The following is a 19282-nucleotide window of genomic DNA, read 5'->3' as shown; positions in this document are numbered from 1 at the left end:
CCTCGTACACACGCGTGGCTCTGCTCCGTACACCTCGTACACTCGCGGCTCTGCTCCGTACACCTCGTACACACACGGCTCCGCTCCGTACACCTCGTACACACGCGTGGCTCTGCTCCATACACCTCGTACACACGCGGCTCTGCTCCGTACACCTCGTACACACACGGCTCTGCTACATCCACACTGTAAACCCCTCCTGACCCCACACATAAACTTCAGCTCATCCAGCACCATGACAACCAGCACAGCAGAGTCCTGCATCCACTGAGGCCCCTGATCATGTGACCCCTGACTCCTCCCCTCCTGTGACCTCATCACAGCTCCTGTGCGCACAGAGCAGCAATATATGTGGTGGCGGCTTTGCAGGTGGACGTATGTGGAGACCCCATTACTGGGCGCAGGGGGCATTAACCCCTTCAGCACCGAGACTTTTGGGGTCTTGTGTTGCCCCTTTATAAGAATCATAAGGTTTTTGTTCTGTTTCCTGTAATAGATACATACGACCCAACTATGGAGACAGGAAGGGAGGAAACGTATTGTTCTCATAGTACAGGACCCCTTTACTGCCCCACAGTGTAATGCCCCCATTATGCCCCTTATGCAGGATGTATGATGCCCCCCACACAGTGCAATGCCCCCATTATGCCCCTTATGCAGGATGTATGATGCCCCCACACAGTGTAATGCCCCCATTATGCCCCTTATACAGTATGTATGATGCCCTCACACAGTGTAATGCCCCTATTATGCCCCTTATGCAGGATGTATGATGCCCCACAGTGTAATGCCCCCATTATGCCCCTTATGTAGTATGTATGATGCCCCCACACAGTGTAATGCCCCCATTATGCCCCTTATGCAGGATGTATGATGCCCCCACACAGTATAATGCCCCCATTATGCCCCTTATGCTGTATGTATGATGCCCCCACACAGTGTAATGCCCCCATTATGCCCCTTAAGCAGGATGTATGATGCCCCCCACAGTGTAATGCCCCCATTATGCCCCTTATGCAGGATGTATGATGCCCCCACACAGTATAATGCCCCCATTATGCCCCTTATGCAGTATGTATGATGCCTCCACAAAGTGTAATGCCCCAATTATGCCCCTTATGTAGTATGTATGATGCCTCCACACAGTGTAATGCCCCTATTATACCCCTTATGCAGTATGTATGATGCCCCCACAGTGTAATGCCCCCATTATGCCCCTTTTGCAGTATGTATGATGCCCCCACAATGTAATGCCCACATTATGCCCCTTATGCAGTATGTATGATGCCCCCTCAGTATAATGCCCCCATTATACCCCTTATGCAGGATGTATGATGCCCCCACACAGTGTAATGCCCCCATTATGCCCCTTATGCAGTATGTATGATGCCCCCATTATGCCCCTTATGCAGTATGTATGATTCCCCCACACAGTGTAATGCCCCCATTATGCCCCTTATACAGGATGTATGATGCCCCCACACAGTGTAATGCCCCCATTATGCCCCTTATGCAATATGTATGATGCCCCCACACAGTGTAATGCCCCCATTATGCCCCTTATGCAGTATGTATGATGCCCCCACACAGTATAATGTTCCCCCAGTGTCGCCTGAGGTCCTGCACTTGGAATGATTCTTCTGGAAAATGGGTTTCCTTCTGCCTGCTCCCCTACATGTAGACCCTCGAGCATGTATACAGGCATGTAGGGGAGCAGGCCTTACTAGATATCGAGGCTTTGTACAGTAATCTACTGCATGATGATGGTATCAGAGGAGTAAGACATTTCTTGAAATCGAGATCGATAGAGTGTAGCAGACATAATGACTTCATGGAGGATCTTCTAAAATTCGCTATTACTCATAACTTCTTTCTTTTTGACAGGAAGTACTTCCACCAGCTCAGGGGTACTGCGATGGGGAGCCTCTGTGCCCCCTCATATGCTAACTTATCCCTAGACTTGTGGGAGGAATTCACAATATTCAGGGATGATCATAAGTGATGGCATCCATATATTGGGGTACAGTATAGATATATTGACCACATTTTTATCATCTGGTCAAGGACGAGTGAACAGTTTCTTGCATTTGTCAGGGAACTCAATATCAATAGCGATGGCCTTAGATTTACATCTGAGTTTAATTATTACCAGTTGCCTTTCTTGGATGTACTAATCTAGAAATAACGAGATGGGACCCTAGGGACACTCATCTACCATAAACCTACAAGCACTAATAAACTATTGAAATGGGATAGCCACCACTGAAAAAGAGAATACCCAAGGGCCAATTTTTACAGTTGAGAAGGAACTGTTCTAATGTCACAGATTTTAATATACAGACAATAGACATTAACACCAGATTCATGGAAAAAGGTACCCACAGTACAGTTTAGATTCCGCACGATTGTTTGCAGAAAAACAGGAGAGACAGACAATCCTCCATACCTAACCAAGAGAGCAAGAAAAAGATGGGATAACACGAGTAATAGGAACTGAGTAACGGTATCTTTAATATCCTCAGAAAACACTAGGATGTACTTGTGGCCGACGCGGACCTGAGGGTGCTGTGTGATCTACTCCCACAATAACTTTCAGAATTGGTCAGTCAGTTAGGGACCATTTAGTGCATAGTGTCTATAAAAAACCAAGGGGACTTGGCTAGATAGAAGAATCTGTGGTTTCTTTAGATGTGGAGAATATTGTACGTGTAATTGGATGAGACATGTAAATCTTGTTCCTCTACTGGTAAAACCATTGTTCAGAAGGATTATTCCAACTGTAAAACCTCGGGACTTGTATATATGGCCACATGCACCTGCCCCTAGATTATGTAGGCAAGGTCAAGAGGGAATCTAGGAGTAAGGTGGGGTAGCATCTGGGCGATATATGCCATGGTCGGGACACCCCATTAGCGAGACACATGAACAGTGTACATCGAGTTGAAACCGGAGACATCTCCTTTTGTATCATTGAGGTGGTTAAACCCAATGTGAGAGGAGGTGATCTCAATAGATGTATCCTCAAAAAGGAAAGTGAGTGGATTTCCAGATTGGATTCACTAGACCCTAAGGGACTCAATGAGCAAATTTCCTGTGCCTGTTTTGTGTGAATACAGCCCCATTCTGGATTACATTTTTGGATTTTATACTCTACCCATTGCTACTCAGTTCTCTGTGAATGAGGTTCACATATTGTTGTACTTCATCGAGATATCTGAGTTTCTATATCAGAATTATTTCTTATCAGTTATATCCCACTTATACTATTAAGTAACTAACAAGTGTGGGTTCCTTGTGTATTTCTAATTGTGTAATAGGGGTCAAATTTGACCATTTAGGAATATACTTTGGCCATCATCCCATATTTTTTGTAGTGACAAAGTAGATCTACATGTCTATTGCATGATGGGAGGATGTGCAGTACTTGTTTTTAGTCTCCCATGACGCTGACCTCAGAGACTGGACTTTTCTATATTGGTGAAATGCAATCCAAATCCATTATGCGCTTCAGCGTGGAACTCATGCTTATGGACATGCGCAGTCTCAGAATGATCCTAGATGTGCTTCAGCGTGTAACACAACTACGGGCATACGCAGTTCCGGGTACTACTGGCACGGTGGGAATCAGTTTATCTGGCGTTTCAGTGTAAACACATGCACACTAGGGGATGGACATTATCGGACTTCTAGCTCATGAGAAGTAGCGCAGACGCAGTACATTATTGTAGACCGGCTCCATTCTATATACAGTGGGTACGGAAAGTATTCAGACCCCTTTAAATTTTTCTCACTCTTTGTTTCATTGCAGCCATTTGGTAAATTCTAAACAGTTCATTTTGTTTCTCATTAAAGTACACTCTGCACCCCAGACTTTGTGGAAATTTCTCCCATCTCCCTACTGCATTTCTGGAGCTCAGTCACAGTGATTTTGGGGTTATTCTTTACCTCTCTCACCGAGGCTCTTCTCCCACATTTGGTCAGTTTGGCTGAACGGCCAGGTCTAGGAAGGCTTCTGATGGTCCCAAACCTCTTCCATTTAAGGATTATGGAGGCCACTGTGAACCTTGAGTAATGCAGAAATTCTTTTGTAACCTTGGCTAGATCTGTGCCTTGCCACAATTCTGTCTCTGAGCTCCTTGGGCAGTTCCTTTGAGCTCATGATTCTCATTTGGTCTGATGTGATCTGTGAGGTCTTATATAGACAGGTGTGTGCCTTTCCAAATGAAGTCCTATCAGGTTAATTAAACACAGTTGGACTCCTATGAAGGAGTAGAACCATCTCAAGAAGGATCACAAGGAAATGGACAGCATGTGATTTAAATATGAGTGTCTGAGCAAAGGGTCTGAATACTTATGACCTTGTGATATTTCAGTTTTTCTTTTTTAATAAATTTCAAAAAAAATCTACATTTGTTTTTTTTCAGTCAAGAAGGGGTGCAAAGTGTACATTAATGAGAAAAAAAATGAACTTTTTAGAATTTACCAAATGGCTGCAATGAAACAAAGAGTGAACAATTTAAAGGGGTCTGAATACTTTCCGTACCCACTGTAAAGCGGTGCTGCACGTAGTGGTTTAGAGGAATGCGGTGTCCACCACTAGTTCCTGGCGCTGTGTGCGTTGTTAGGGGCAGGATGATATCTAAAGGCGGGGGGCGGGATTAGTGAGGGCGCCTGACCCATAGCTGCCAATCCTACAGGGCTGTGTAGTGTGAACTCCGGAAGTGCACGTGTGATGTCACCGGAAGTGACGCGCTGCTCCCAGGAAGCTGTGCATTCCACAAGCCGGTGTAAATGCGTTTCAGTGAGCCGGAAGTTTGAGTGCCAGGGAGAGAGAACGTGCGTTCCACCAGTATAGAGCATAAGACCCCATGGGCATGAGCCAGAGCCTTTGATGGAGTGGAGAAGGATCCAGGAGAGTGGACAAGAATGTGTCAGAGAGGAATAATCTGCAATAAAGGAGACAATATATGAGTAGGATATGGAGATCAAAACATGTATATTATTGACCTATTCAAATTGAAGACCACATTTCCAAATGTAAAATTCATTTTAACATAGGGTCACGTAAGATCCCTGGGTGACAAGTTTATTTATACCAATTGTTCAATGAGAACCAAACTCCAAACATAAAAAAACCTTATATAAAGGCCAGTAGGTCATACTCCCTATTAAGGCTTTTCGGTGAAGGGCACCGTGATGGGCACCAATGTGGCCCCCCCATATGCAAATTGCTTCTTGTCAGCTTTCGAGAGTCAGGTGGTCTACTCTAATCCACTTTTTCAAGAACATTCCATTCTCTGGAAACGTTTCATAGACGACATCTTTTGCATATGGGGGGGTCCCTTAGAATCTTTAGAGGTTTTTCTCCACACTGAACTCCGCATGGCCAGATTTGAGCTTCACCATGACATATCATTCAAGCAGTGTTAGTTTCCAAGGATCAAGGATACACAGGGCCACCTAACAACTGGCCTCTATTCCAAGCCCACCGATTGCTATGGCCTATTACACTTTTCTAGCAATCATCCAAGGTCGATGAAGAAATCTATACCTACATCACAATTTCAGAGGGTCAAACAGATAGTGTCCAGTGAAACTATCCGCAATCAGAGGTTACAAGAAATGATAACCAAATTCACTGAACGAGGCTATCCACCTAGCTTCTTGCATCCCCAGGCGTTGTATTCCAGAACTGATCGTCCAAACACTAAGGACAGAATCCCCTTCGTTACACGTTACCTACATCTTACATAAAACCATTAGGAAACACAGGAACATCTTACAAACTGGCTATCCCACGATCCCTGCGTTCCAACAACCCTTCCTACCGTGTTTTAAGAGAGCAACCAATATTAGAGACTCTCTGGTATGTGCCGATTTGGGCACAGCGCACCAAGGTCCTAAACAACGGTTCTTGCAGAATCCCAAAATGGGCACATTCCCATGTCTCCATTGTCGTCAATGCAGCAATGTCCTCAGGTCAACCGAAACGTTTACTTTTGTTTTTGGACTGCATTAAAAAAAATGTTTTCTATAAGAACCATTGAGTGCCGAGGTTATTCTCAATGTCAATTCCAGTGTCAGAAAATTAGACGAGAATTAGCGTTATGGAAGATGAGTCTATGAGAAACGTATTCAGCTGCTGACTCCGAGGAAGAAACTGCTTGTTGTCTGTGGCCTAAAATATAAAGGTTTTATTACTAGATGTAAAGGAAAAAAAATGAAATTCTGTAAAATAATAAATCTCCTTATATGTTTCCCCTCATTATCTCCAATAGTTGTATTATTACACAGGATTTTTATGATGTTACATCTGCTCATCCTCTTCTCTCTACAGTTTCGGATCCTCTCAGTGGAGATATTCTATATAAGAGAATTTTCCTGATTTACCTATCACAGATGGATATGGGCAGAGACAAGATGGCAGAGAGGTTATTACACCTCACCCTAGAGATCCTCTTTCGGCTTACTGGAGAGGTGAGAGATTCTGATGACGTCACATTACATCATTCTTATCTATGGGAATAACAGATGGACAGAACTGGAGAGGTGAGGACTCTGGAAATGTCTAGAGTGAGTTTTATTAATGTGTCTCTCCATAACCAGAGATTAATCACGGGGCCTCCACCTCACCCCCTGATACATGAGGACATCAATGACCAGAAGATCGTAGAACTCACCTACAAGATGATTGAGCTGCTGACTGGAGAGGTGACACTGCTGGGAATGCTGGGACATTATACAGTAACACTATGAAGAGATCGGGGAGATGACGGTATCATTGTATGTGTCAGGTTCCTATAAGGTGTCAGGATGTCGCTGTCTATTTTTCCATGGAGGAGTGGGAATATTTAGAAGGGCGCAAAGATCTGTACAAGGACGTCATGATGGAGGTTCCCCAGCCCCTCACATCACCAGTTAATAAACAGGGCTAAATACACACGGCCTATAATTATCTGTATGTAAAGAATGAATTCAGTCCTTGTATGTGTTTCCTCCAGATCTATCCAGTAAGAGGACAACACCAGAGATATGTCTCCGTCCTTTTCTTCCACATGACTGTAAACAAGAAGATCCCAATGTTCCTCAGGATCATCAGGTAGATGAAGAGAAGGTGACATGAGATTTCCCCTATGATGTGTAGACGGCTGTGAAGGTCTTGTGTTCAGTCTTGTTTTATCCACCATTATTATGTTTTATATTTGTGTAATGAGAACGGTGGAGATGGCAGGATTAGAGCTGATCATAGATGTGACTTCTCTGTCTGTTTGTGACTTTTACAATATTTGTTTCAGTGTGAAGATCTGACCGGTATTAATATTACAGAGATATATGTGAGGGGTGATGAGCAGTGTAAAGAGGAGATTCCTACATATGACTACCCAGGTGAGTAGTAACCACTAAATACAGAGAAGTCGTCACAAATTCTTCTCAGTCCCTGTCTGTGGCTGCTTTATCGGTGGTGTAGTCCGGCCGTATTATAATCGTGTGATCACCATTTTGCCGCTAGACCACAACATTCTCCTCCATCTGAAAATGTTCAAATTACTTGCGAAAATTGTGAAAGTCCTTTTCTATAGCACTTACAACCTGGAAGATCCACCTACCCCCTGGGATTAGATTATGCTGACCGTTACCTGCCCAGGTCTGTAAACTACGAAGCTAAATGACAGCGTATGTAGAATGTGCTGACAAATTAGAAAATCACTTGAAGAAAAATATTATGATGGGCCTCTTAGAGAAAGTGGAGGGTAATGATGCTGTTGGCTTCCTAGAACCCTGATATCTTATTGGATGAATCTACCTTCTCTCCCTTCTGTGCTGCTGAATGTGCTCATATGGTTCCTACAAGACCAGGTCCAGTCTTTCTGGGCAAACTTCACTTTTTTGATCAACAACATTAAATGTCCAGTGAAGGCCAAGTGTGAATTTCTGTACAATAACAACAGAGTTTCCCTTTATTCTGACTGTTCAATTTCTTTTAAAACCAACTAACTTCAAACAGGATTCTGATAAACTATACAGAAAACATTACACCTGTGCCATGATATATCTCTAAGCTGTGCGTGGTTGATGGCTGTAATATACATTTATTCACGCCTGCAGGAGATGTGTTGGCATGGCTCCAGCCCTGGTTTCATGGATTCACTCCACGTCATAAATTCCATTATGTTTTCAATCCTAATAAATTCAGATTACTGCACAATCTCTCCTGAAATGGGGGCGCTAATACTTTCTCTACTCTCCTGGTCAGAACTCATAGTAGCTCCAATGGTCCACCATAAATGAGTGTGACTCCGGTTTAGTGTTGGATTTCTCCCCTCATACATACGTTGTTGTTGGGGATGTTACATGTTTTTATATTCTTTCTTTTTTTTACAAGTTCATTCTGTATGATAGTTTCATTGTGGTGGGATCGGCCTTCCTCACTTATGTGACTCTGTAACTCCCTGGTAGTCTTTAAAAAAGATCTCCATTGCCTTTTCCAAATGCCCGAGATCTAAATTTAAGACACCTCAGCTCTGCACTATTATAAAAAATTTCACTTTAAATGTCTAATATTTCTTCTCATCTGACAGAAACTATTGTCCCTTACGATAGTTTAGATTGCTAAGAGCCACCGAGCCCCATACTCTAATTACCCCAGAGAGGTTTCACCACTAGTTACTCATTTTACTCTGATGAAGACTGTTGAGTTTGATCATTTCAGTAGATGTTTTATTGTGTATAATCACAGTTTTTGACTTTGTAATCCTCTGATTTAACCTCTTCCTGCAGCCAGTTTTGTGTTTCTAAACAGGCCCCATTTTTCAAATCACTTTATGTGGTGATAACTTTGGAATTCTTCACAAAGGATAATAGAAAATAAATGGACCTTAAAAATTATTTTCCAACTTCTCTTGAATCTGACAATCCCCTATATACGGCTGTACACTATTATCTGGGCACATGGCAGGTTAAGAAGGGAAGGAGCGCCATTTAGCTATTCTAATGCAGATCTTGCTGGGATAGTGTGCAGACACAATGTATTGGGGGCACTGTTCATGGTCACCTGGAAGCTCAAAAGATGGCCACCACGAACAGGCTTGCCTTATGTAACCCGTTTACAGATTTCACAAATTAATAATAATAATAATAATAATAATTTTTTTTATTTTTATAGCGCCAACATATTCCGCAGCACTTTACAAATTTTTGGGGGGACTTATACAGACAATACAGAATAAGCATATCTCATATTGAAAGGAGTGAGGGCCCTGCTCGCAAGCTTACAGTCTATGAGGAAATTGGGGAGACACAAAAGGTAGAATGTACATATATTGTATAATACTGCCTTAATATACTAAATTTGATAAATAATAATACATAGACTGGTCGCCTGCCAGTATATGTGCAGTCCTGACCGAGGCTATTATGTGCATGGTTGGTATGAACCTGAACTTGAAGAAGATTTTAATATGGGGGAAAACTGGGATGGACAACTGGGATGGACAGATAGTGTGTGGAGGCGTTATTCCAGTCTAAAGAAATAGGTTTTTAGGGTCCGCTTGAAACTGTGGCTATTGGGAATTAATTGAACTGTCCTGGGTAGTGCATTCCAAAGAATTGGCGCAGCACGCGAGAAATCTTGGAGACGGGAGTGGGAAGTTCGGATTACGGAGGATTTTAGTTTTAAGTCACTGGCAGAACGGAGGCCACGTGTAGGGTGGTAGACTGAGACAAGGGAGGAGATGTAGGGGGGTACTGAAGCATGGAGCGCTTTGTGGGTAAGCGTGGTAAGTTTAAATTGAACTCTATATTGGATGGGTAACCAATGCAATGACTGGCACAGGGAAGAGGTATCGGTGTAGCGGTTGGCGAGGAATATGATCCTGGCTGCTGCGTTAAGGACGGATTGGAGAGGGGAGAGTTTAGTAAGAGGGAGCCCAATAAGTAGAGAATTGCAGTAGTCCAGACTAGAATGAATAAGAGCTACAGTAAGAGTTTTTGCCGAGGCAAAGGTGAGAAAAGTCCTGATTCTTGAGATGTTTTTGAGGTGTAGATGATATGATCGAGCGAGTGATTTGATGTGAGGAGTGAAGGAAAGATCTGAGTCAAAAATGACCCCAAGACAGCGGGCTTGTTGCTGGGGAGTAATGGTTGAGCCACAAACGGAAATGGCAATATTGGGCACAGGTAGGTTAGTGGAGGGAGGAAATGCGAGTAGTTCAGTTTTTGACAGATTCAGTTTTAGACAGAGGGAGGGCATAAATTACTTCATAAATTTACGTCATAAACACAAATTACTTTGCTCATCATCCTTTAACCCCTCTACATGGATCTGGACTAACACAGAGACCCCTAGGCTTGGGCCACGGTGTTACTTGCTGTTCTGTGGAGTGAGATGGGAAGAAGAATAGTCAGGTAGCCGGGTCAGAACCAAAAGGATAGAGAAAATACAAACTCAGAAGACACAAGAGTAGTCAGTAAATGTGCCGGGGTCACAACAGGAAACAAATTCACAAGCCGGGAGCTGAGCTCAGAGGACTGAACCAGAGGAGAACAAGGCTGTATCTGGAAGTTTCCGGCAATATGCTTCCAGCTTTAGTAGGGTGTGGTGCTCTCCAAATGGCTGAAGCAGGGAGCAGATTACTCCAGCTGGACAGCACATACACCCATACTGCCAGACTGGATGGTACTACAGGTCCCAGGCACCCTAATCTTAGTGGCTGGACAGAGCCTTCGCCGCCCAGAGCTTCTGGTTCTGACGTCTCCTCCATCACCAGCGCCGCCTGCAGAATGAATAAGACGGTGCCTGGTGACAAAAGCAGATGTCGCAGGAGCAGATCCCAGAGGAGATGGGACACACCATTTACAGAAGCCCTAATATAACAAAATGGCAGAAAACCAGAGCAGTAGAAATCCCCATAAAGTGACTCCATTTTGGAAATTATAACCCTCAGTGAATTAATCTATAGGAGAAGTGACTATTTTGACTCCACAGTGTTTTTCTGGAAATTAGCACGCAGTGGATGTTGGAGCGTGAAAATTACAAATATGTCATTTTATTACCCAAACCATAGTGCCTAGATTGTGCTCCAGGAGACACACAACATAAATAAAGTGGGTTCTTCTCATTATAGTAATGCCAAATACATGGAGGCTAAATGAGGTTTAGGCACATAAACTACTGCAAAGCTCATAAGCGAGGGTGAGATCTGACTTTGGAAGAGCGGATATTGCTGGATTGGTTTATGGAAGCCATGTTACTTTTCAAAAGCCTTTGAGCCACTAATAATGTGGAAACCTCTGTTTTTCCATTGACAGATGATGGACCTGAGTGGGGACTTGTTTTTTGTCAAATAAGTAGAAGTTTTTATTGGTATTATTTTCGCCTACATAACATCATTTGGTGGCTTTTTATTCCATATTTGGGAGGCAGAATGAAAAAACAGTTGAACACCACGCTCTACTGATCCATCCTATGAGGTTTTCTATTAGACAGTCATTGTTCTGGTGAATAAGTGATTTTTTTTTATATAACTTGCCTTTTTACGGACAAATTAAGTAGAAATGTTAAAAAATATAAAATTCAAGGATTTTTTATTAAAAATAATAATTGGTTTTATTCTTGGCAGATGACTGTACCAGGAGATCAGAGGGACAGCTGACATCTTCAATTTTCAAATCAGATAATTTTGAGATCTCACAGGATACAATTGAAGTGAATGCCATTACTCCAGATATACCATCATCCCTTCACAGCAAAGATCTGTCATCTGATCCTTTGAAACACGTCCTGTCTTCTGATTTATTACCGACTACTAAGGAAAATCATAGTCACAAAATAAGCATTAAAAAACGAACTGCTCCTAAAGCAAAGAAGACATTTTCACGTTCAGAATATAGAAATAGTTTTCCTCTCAAAAAGTCTTTTCTTAAACATCAAAAAATTCACACAGCAGAGAATAGATTTTCTTGTTCAAAGTGTGGGAGATGTTTTAATCAGAAATCAGATCTTGTTAGGCACCAGAGAACTCACACAGGAGAGAAGCCATTTTCCTGTTCAGAATGTGGGAAACGTTTTACAGAGAAATCAACTCTTATCACACATCAGCGAACTCACACAGGAGAGAAGCCTTTTTCATGTTCAGAATGTGGGAAATGTTTTACAGAGAAATCAAATCTTATCGTACATCAGAGAACTCACACGGGAGAGAAGCCATTTTCCTGTTCAGAATGTGGGAAATCTTTTGCAACGAAATCAAATCTTATCAAACATCAGAGAACTCACACAGGGGAGAAGCCTTTTTCATGTTCAGATTGTGGAAAATGTTTTGGACACAAATCATATCTTAATAAACATCAGAGAACTCACACAGGGGAGAATCTTTTTTCATGTTCAGAATGTGGAAAATATTTTACAGAGAAATCAACTCTTATCAACCATCAGAGAACTCACACAGGAGAAAAGCCATTTTACTGTTCAGAATGTGGGAAATGTTTTACAGAGAAATCAACTCTTACCAAACATCACAAAACTCACATAGGGAAGAAGCCTTTTTCCTGTTCAGAACGTGGGAAATATTTTAAAAATAAATGGAATCTTATTATTCACCACAGAACTCACACAGGGGAGAAGCCTTTTTCATGTTCAGAATGTGGGAAATGTTTTAACCAGAAATCGGATCTTGATAAGCACCAGAGAACCCACACAGGGGAGAATGTCGCAACTACACCCAACTAGTCTCTGTAGAGACTAGAAAGGCCCTAGCTGCACAACTAAAAACACCACCACACACCTAACTAATAAGCCATTGAGGAGTTTCTCATACCCCCAGAGGAACCAGAGGGGAGGCTGCAACACACTGTCAACCAGGGGAAAGGAAAGTATGAAGTAAAATACGAAAACCCTGAATGAGAAACAAAAACACATTCATATAGGGCAAAGAAGGTAAGCTAAGGAGAACCAAAAATAAAAGGAACAAGTATAATCTCCCCGAAACCTAACATTGTTAGAATAAAAAGGTACTCGGAGGGAAAGCAAAGTGACCGGGAGGATAGTTTCACCTTTGTGGTGAAACTTATAAAATTCATCCTCACCAACTGGAAATGTAAACCTGTCCGTTTATAATGACCACGGACAAGATAAAGATTCCCAACTCACATCAGGACCACAAGATCCCAGATACTTTCAGCTGCATCACAATGAACTTAATTATATGTTCCAAATGTCCAACTGTCCAACTGGGAGTCTGTATGTAGGGGAGACAGGGCAAAAACTTAAAACAAGGATGAATTCTCATCGCCATACAATAAAAGGAAAAAAAAGAATAGATCTACTTGTGGCCAAACATTTTTACGGCCACAGCTGCTTCTCCCTCTCCCATACTGATAGTTCTGCTTCACTTCACTTGTCTTATCTTTTGCATTATTCCTGTGCCCTGTTGTGTATAAATATGTGACTCTTCAGATTTTGTATTATACTATGTCTACCGAAGAGATCTGAGTAGTCTCGAAAGCTTACTGACTAATGGCTAACTGAAAAGATGGTATCAACCACTGAGGACTTTCAAACTTTAATGTTTTTCTCCAAACAGCAATTTTAAGATCTCTCCACAGGTGTTCAATGGGATTTAGGTCTGGATTCATTGCTAGTCAGAACTGTCCAGCACTTTGTTTCCATCCATTTTCTGGGTGCTTCTTGAAGTATGTTTGGGGTCATTGTCATGCTGGAAGACCCATGACCTAGGACGCAAACCCAGCTTTCTGACACTAGGCACTACATTGTGCCCCAAAATCCTTTGCTAATCTTTCATGATGCCTTGCACATGATCAAGGTACCTGACCAAAGGCAGCAAAACAACCCAAAAACATCTTTGAAGCGCCACCATATTTGACTGTATGTGTTGTAAATTTATTGATTATATTGCGCTCCTTGGACAGAGGAACATCCGGATCTCTAAAGATGGACTTATAACCTTGAAATTATTGATATTTTTCAACAATTTTGGTTCTCAAGTCCTCAGACAGTTCTCTTCTCCTTTTTCTGTTTTCTCCATGCTTAGTGTGCCACACATATGCACACAATGCAAAGATTGAATCAATTTCTCCCTTTTTTATCTGGCTTTAGCTGTGATTTTCATATTGCCCACACCTGTTACTTGCTACAATTGCGTTTGAACAAGCTTCACATGGTTGAAACAAAGTTGTTTAGCCACAATTTTGGCAAGGTGTCAATAATTTTGTCCGACCTATTTTATGTGGTTTTGTTTGAAATTATGTTCAATTTGCCTATTTTTTCTGTGTTTTCTTGTGTTGTTCCAATACACACAAAGGAAATAAACGTGTATAACAAAACATGTAATTGCAATAATTTTCTGGGAGAATTACTTTTCTAGAACAATTTCAAGGGAGCCAACACTATGACCATGACTTGTTTTTGTTGCCTTTTTAATTTGTTGCAGCATATCATCCTCTTCATGTTCAGCTATATTAGGAGGCTTGTAGCAAAGTCCAGTTAGCAGCTTTCCATTATTGCCACTTCCATGTACATTACCCATACTGATTTTACATCCGGGATGTAAAGCTCAAAACATGCAGAGGGCCAAAATGAAAAACTTGGACAAAGTCGTGGACCAACCAGTATACAGTATAATGGGCCCCATATAGTCCTCCATACAGAATAATGGGCCCCACATAGTCCTCCATACAGTATGATTGACCCCACATAACTTTCCATACAGTGTAATGGGCCCCACATAGCTTTCCATACAGTATAATGGACCCCACAAAGTCCTCCATGCAGAATAATGGCCTCACATGGGTGTGGTGGTTCTGGTGTTGTGGGTCAAATATAATCACCAAGAGTTGGGCATATGTGCTTTACATTGTCGAAGCTGCCCCCCATGTCGTCATTGAGCTTGAGGTCTTAAGTTGATTTTAACGAAAATACACACCCCTCTACTTATTTTTCTTTCCTATCCATTTGAATGTAGTGTAATCCTCTATGTTTGTCACCCAGTCATGGCTTTCATCCAGCCAGGTTTCTGTAATGCCCACCACATCGTAATCTGAGGCTGACCTAAGAGTCTCTGATTCATTCATTTTGTTTTCAAGACTTCTTGCATTTGCTTGCAGACATTTAATACTATTAACACATTTACTACTGCTACTCGCCTACTTACTTTCCTTGAATGTCTCACTCTCTGTCTAATCTACCCCCTTATTTGCACAGCTACCCTCGCTCCCCCCAGATCCTAGGTTGAAAGCTCCTCCATCCATCTGACCATTTTTTCCCCCAGCACATCTGCATTCTCCCCATTGAGGTGCAGCCTGTCCCTATTGTAGAGCCTGTAGCCGACAGAGAAGTCAGCGCAGTTCTCCATGAACCTAAACCCTTTCTTCCTGACAGTTATCTTCTTAAGTTCCTGCTGACTTTCTAGTGACGTAGTGGAATCAGCAGTATTTCTGAAAACACCACCTGTACTTCAGCTTCTCTCCTAATTCCCTGTAATCATTTTTAAAGACCTTTCACCTCCCTCTAACTTTGTCATTGGTACCAATGTGTACCATGACTGCTGGGTTTTCCCCAGCCCCACCCAATAATCTGTCTATCTGATATCATGAAAATCCCCGTTAGGGGCACACAAAATGTGTGTGTTCTCGTCTTAGTTGTCTGCCGCCAAATTGTATATAGGATCTATACGGTCGGAGAAATCACAAATGAACACTGAGTAGTGTCTCAAATAGGCTTTTTATAGGAAAAATCAGGAACCTTTCCACACATTACCTCATTGCCTTATCTCATAATTATGGCTGACATCTGTCGCTAATGAGTCATTATTTTAATATGTAAACAATTAAGTCAAGCTGACTCTCAATTAAATCAATTAAGTCCGTCTTGCACTTAAGGTTCAAAGGTCAATCAGAATAGTCACTTATCTTTTGTTATTCTGTAATTTCCCTAAAAGAAATAAAGATCATTAGCAAGCTCAATTTATCAGATTAATATGTTAGTCAATAATCATTAGGGATTTTCAATAATTCCATGTTCCACATAGTATGTGGATGTTTGATCATTATGAGGTTATTGGTACAATGTGGTACGAACAGGAGGAGGGCATTTTGGATTGTCTGCAATTCTTAACCCCTTTCCGACCATGTCAGTAATAGTACGTAGCTGTGCCCTGGGCCTATTGGGCCAGCTACGTATTATCACTCGATCTGCGATCGCGCCCGCACACAAGCGGTGCGGGGCATTCGCCGCCGGGTGTCAGCTGATTGTCACAGCTGACTCCCGGTGCTGGGAGTGGTCCTGCACTGCTCCCGGCACATTAACCCCCGCAATGCTGGTGGCAAGGGGGGAGGTGATCGTTACACTCACTTCTCCTGCCGGCGTCCAGCAATGTCTGTGGCGACTTCCGGATGTTGCCATGACAACCCGATGTCGTCATGACAACATCTGGGTCACCAGGAGGCAGGACGTTACTTTGGTCATGCGCAGTGCGCGACCAAAGTAATGTCTCCCCTGTGTGCAGCGCTGACAGGCTGCATGACAAAGGGAGCTGCTGCTCTCTATGCCATGCAGCCGATGAGGCTGCAAAAAGTGAAAGTCCCATAGTGGGACAATGTGTAAAAGTAAAAAAAAATGTAGAAAAGTAAAAAATAAAAAAAATTGTAAAAATATAAAAAAAAAATAAAAAAAATAATCCCCAAAAAATATATTGAACCCATAATATTTATTTATTATGAAAAAAAAAATAAACCAATAAAAGTACACATATTTGGTATCGCCGCGTCCGGAACGACCTGACCTATAAAACTGTCCCACTAGTTAACCCCTTTAGTGAACACGGTAAAAAAAAAAAAAACGAAGCAAAAAAACAATGCTTTATCATCATACCGCCAAACAAAAAATGGAATGACACGCGATCAAAAAGACGAATGTAAATAAAAATGGTACCGTTAAAAACGGCATCTTGTCCCGCAAAAAACAAGCCGCAATACAGCTCCATCAGCCGGAAAATAAAAAGTTATAGCTCTCAGAATAAAGCGATGCAAAAAAATAATTTTTTCTATAAAATCGTTTTTATTGTGTAAAAGCGCCAAAACACAAAAAAAACTATATAAATGCGATACCGCTGTAAATGCACTGACCCGAAGAATAACGCTGCATTATCAATTTTACCACATGCAGAACGGCATAAAAAAAAGCAAAAAAACCAATTCCTGAATTGTTGGTTTTTGTTTATTCTGCTTCCCAAAAATCAGAATAGAAAGCGATCAAAAAATGTCATATGCCCGAAAATGGTACCAATAAAAAGGTCAACTAGTCCCGCAAAAAAAAAGCCATCACATGACTGTCGGCCAAAATATGGAAAAATTATAGCTCTCAAAATATGGTGATGCCAACACTAGTCTTTGCAAAAAAGCGTATTTTAGTGTGTGACAGCTGTCAGTCATAAAAACCCGCTATGAATCTGATATTGCTGTAATCGCACCGACCCGAAGAATAAAGTCGTCTAATCACTTATACCGCACGAGGAATGGTGTAAAAAAATAAACTCTAGGGTTACGGTTGTGCTAGGGTTAGGATGGGCTAGGGTTAGGGTTGGGGCTAGGGTTGGGGTTTTTTCAAAAGTAAAGAAAAAAAAAATGATGACAATATGGCGACCAGTGTTGAGCGCAAGTGCTCGCGGGTGTTCGAATGACATACACGAGTCTCCACCCCATATGCTTCGCGGCCCAAAAAAACGTTGCTGGGATCGCCTGCCATGCACGAGCGATCCCCGCATGTTATTTTTTGGGTGTCTAACATCCGTGAAACGTGGGGCGGCGACTCGAGCATGTCATTCGAGCACCCGCGATACATGGTGCATACCCGAGTACCCGATGCAAACTCAAGTAGCGAGCACTTGCGCTCAAAACTAATGACAACTTATTCAATATGATGACCTAATGTTATCAAATTCTGTCGTACCTTTGGGTTCAAAATGTACACTATACCCCTTGATAAAATTCTTGAGAGGCCTAGTTTCCAAAATGGAGTCACTTGTGGGGGGTTTCCACTATTTTGGCACATCAGGGGCTCCCGAAATGCAACATGGCGTCCGCCCTTGATTCCAGGCAATTTTGCGTTCAAAAAGTCACACAGTGCTCCTTCCCTTCTGAACCCCAATGTGCGCCCAAACAGTGTATTTTCCCCACATATGGGGTATTGGCATACTCAGGAGAAATTGCACAACAGTTTTTAGGTTCCATTTTCTCCTCTTACCCCTTTGAAACTAAAAAAATTGGGGCAAAAAGATAATTTTTGTGGAAAAAGTTTTATTTTCACGGCTTCATGTTCTAAACTTCTGTGAAGCACCTGGGGGATAAGGGTGCTCACCACACATCTAGATAAGTTCCCTCAGGGGTCTAGTTTCCAAAATGGTGTCACTTGTGGGAGTTTTCAACTGTTTAGGCACATCATGGACACATCCACTAATTATTCAAGCAAATTTTACATTCAAAAAGTCAAATGGCGCTCCTTCCCTTCCGAACCCTGCCGTGCGCCCAAACAGTGGTTTTCCCCCACATATGGGGTATCGGCTTACTCAGGAGAGATTGCACAACAAGTTGCATGGTGCAATTTCTCCTGTTACCCTTATGAAAATGCAATACTGGGGACTGAAAAACATTTTTGTGGGAAAAATGTGAAAATTTTATTTTCACGGCTCCATGTTATAAACTTCTGTGAAGCACCGCAGGGGTTCAAGATGCTCACCACACATCTAGATAAGTTCCCTGAGGGGTCTAGTTTCCAAAATGGTGTCACTTGTTGGTGGTTTCCACTGTTTAGGCACATCAGGGGCTCTCCAAACGCAACATGGCGTCCGCTAATTATTCAAGCAAATTTTACATTCAAAAAGTCAAATGGCGCTCCTTTCCTTCCGAACCCTGCCGTGCACCCAAACAGAGGTTTTCCCCCACATATGGGGTATCTGCGTACTCGGGAGAAATTGCACAACAAATTTTGGGGTCCATTTTTTCCTGTTACCCCTGCAAAAATAAAAAAATTGGGGTCTAAAGTAACATTTTTGTGAAAAAAGTTAAATGTTCATTTTTTTCTTCCCCATTCCAAAAATTCCTGAGAAGCACCTGAAGGGTTAATAAACTTCTTGAATGTGGTTTTGAGCACCTTGAGGGGTGCAGTTTTTAGAATGGTGTCACTTTTGGGTATTTTCTGTCATAAAGGCCCCTTAAAGTCACTTCAAATGTGATGTGGTCCCTAAAAAATATGGTTTTGTAAATTTTGTTG

The 19282-nt window shown here is 42.1% G+C and overlaps 1 protein-coding gene across 1 annotated transcript; it reads left to right on the top strand.

The window, feature by feature from the left end:
* Positions 1-5535: 5535 nt before the first annotated feature.
* LOC141197701 (uncharacterized) lies at positions 5536-13877 on the top strand. Its single transcript, XM_073662788.1, has 7 exons — positions 5536-5734; positions 6338-6477; positions 6607-6711; positions 6795-6930; positions 7002-7099; positions 7296-7386; positions 11619-13877. The coding sequence occupies exons 1-7, from the start codon at positions 5536-5538 to the stop codon at positions 12725-12727; spliced, it is 1878 nt and encodes a 625-aa protein (XP_073518889.1). The 3' UTR covers positions 12728-13877.
* Positions 13878-19282: the final 5405 nt, after the last annotated feature.

This window comes from Phyllobates terribilis, unplaced genomic scaffold, assembly GCF_046119375.1.
Source record: "Phyllobates terribilis strain yellow unplaced genomic scaffold, ASM4611937v1 Scaffold_86__1_contigs__length_6382490, whole genome shotgun sequence".
NCBI classification, from domain to species: Eukaryota; Metazoa; Chordata; class Amphibia; order Anura; family Dendrobatidae; genus Phyllobates; species Phyllobates terribilis.
Note: the sequence above shows the minus strand (reverse complement) of the source record. Positions and strands in the feature narration are given on the sequence as shown.

Excerpts from the sequence above, each read along its gene's own strand:
- LOC141197701 (XM_073662788.1), top strand. The coding sequence starts at position 5,536 with ATGAAGAAATCTATACCTACATCACAATTTCAGAGGGTCAAACAGATA. Across the intron at positions 6,478-6,606 it reads TCTTTCGGCTTACTGGAGAG|AGATTAATCACGGGGCCTCC; the intron begins GTGAGAGATTCT and ends CTCCATAACCAG. Across the intron at positions 6,712-6,794 it reads TTGAGCTGCTGACTGGAGAG|GTTCCTATAAGGTGTCAGGA; the intron begins GTGACACTGCTG and ends TGTATGTGTCAG.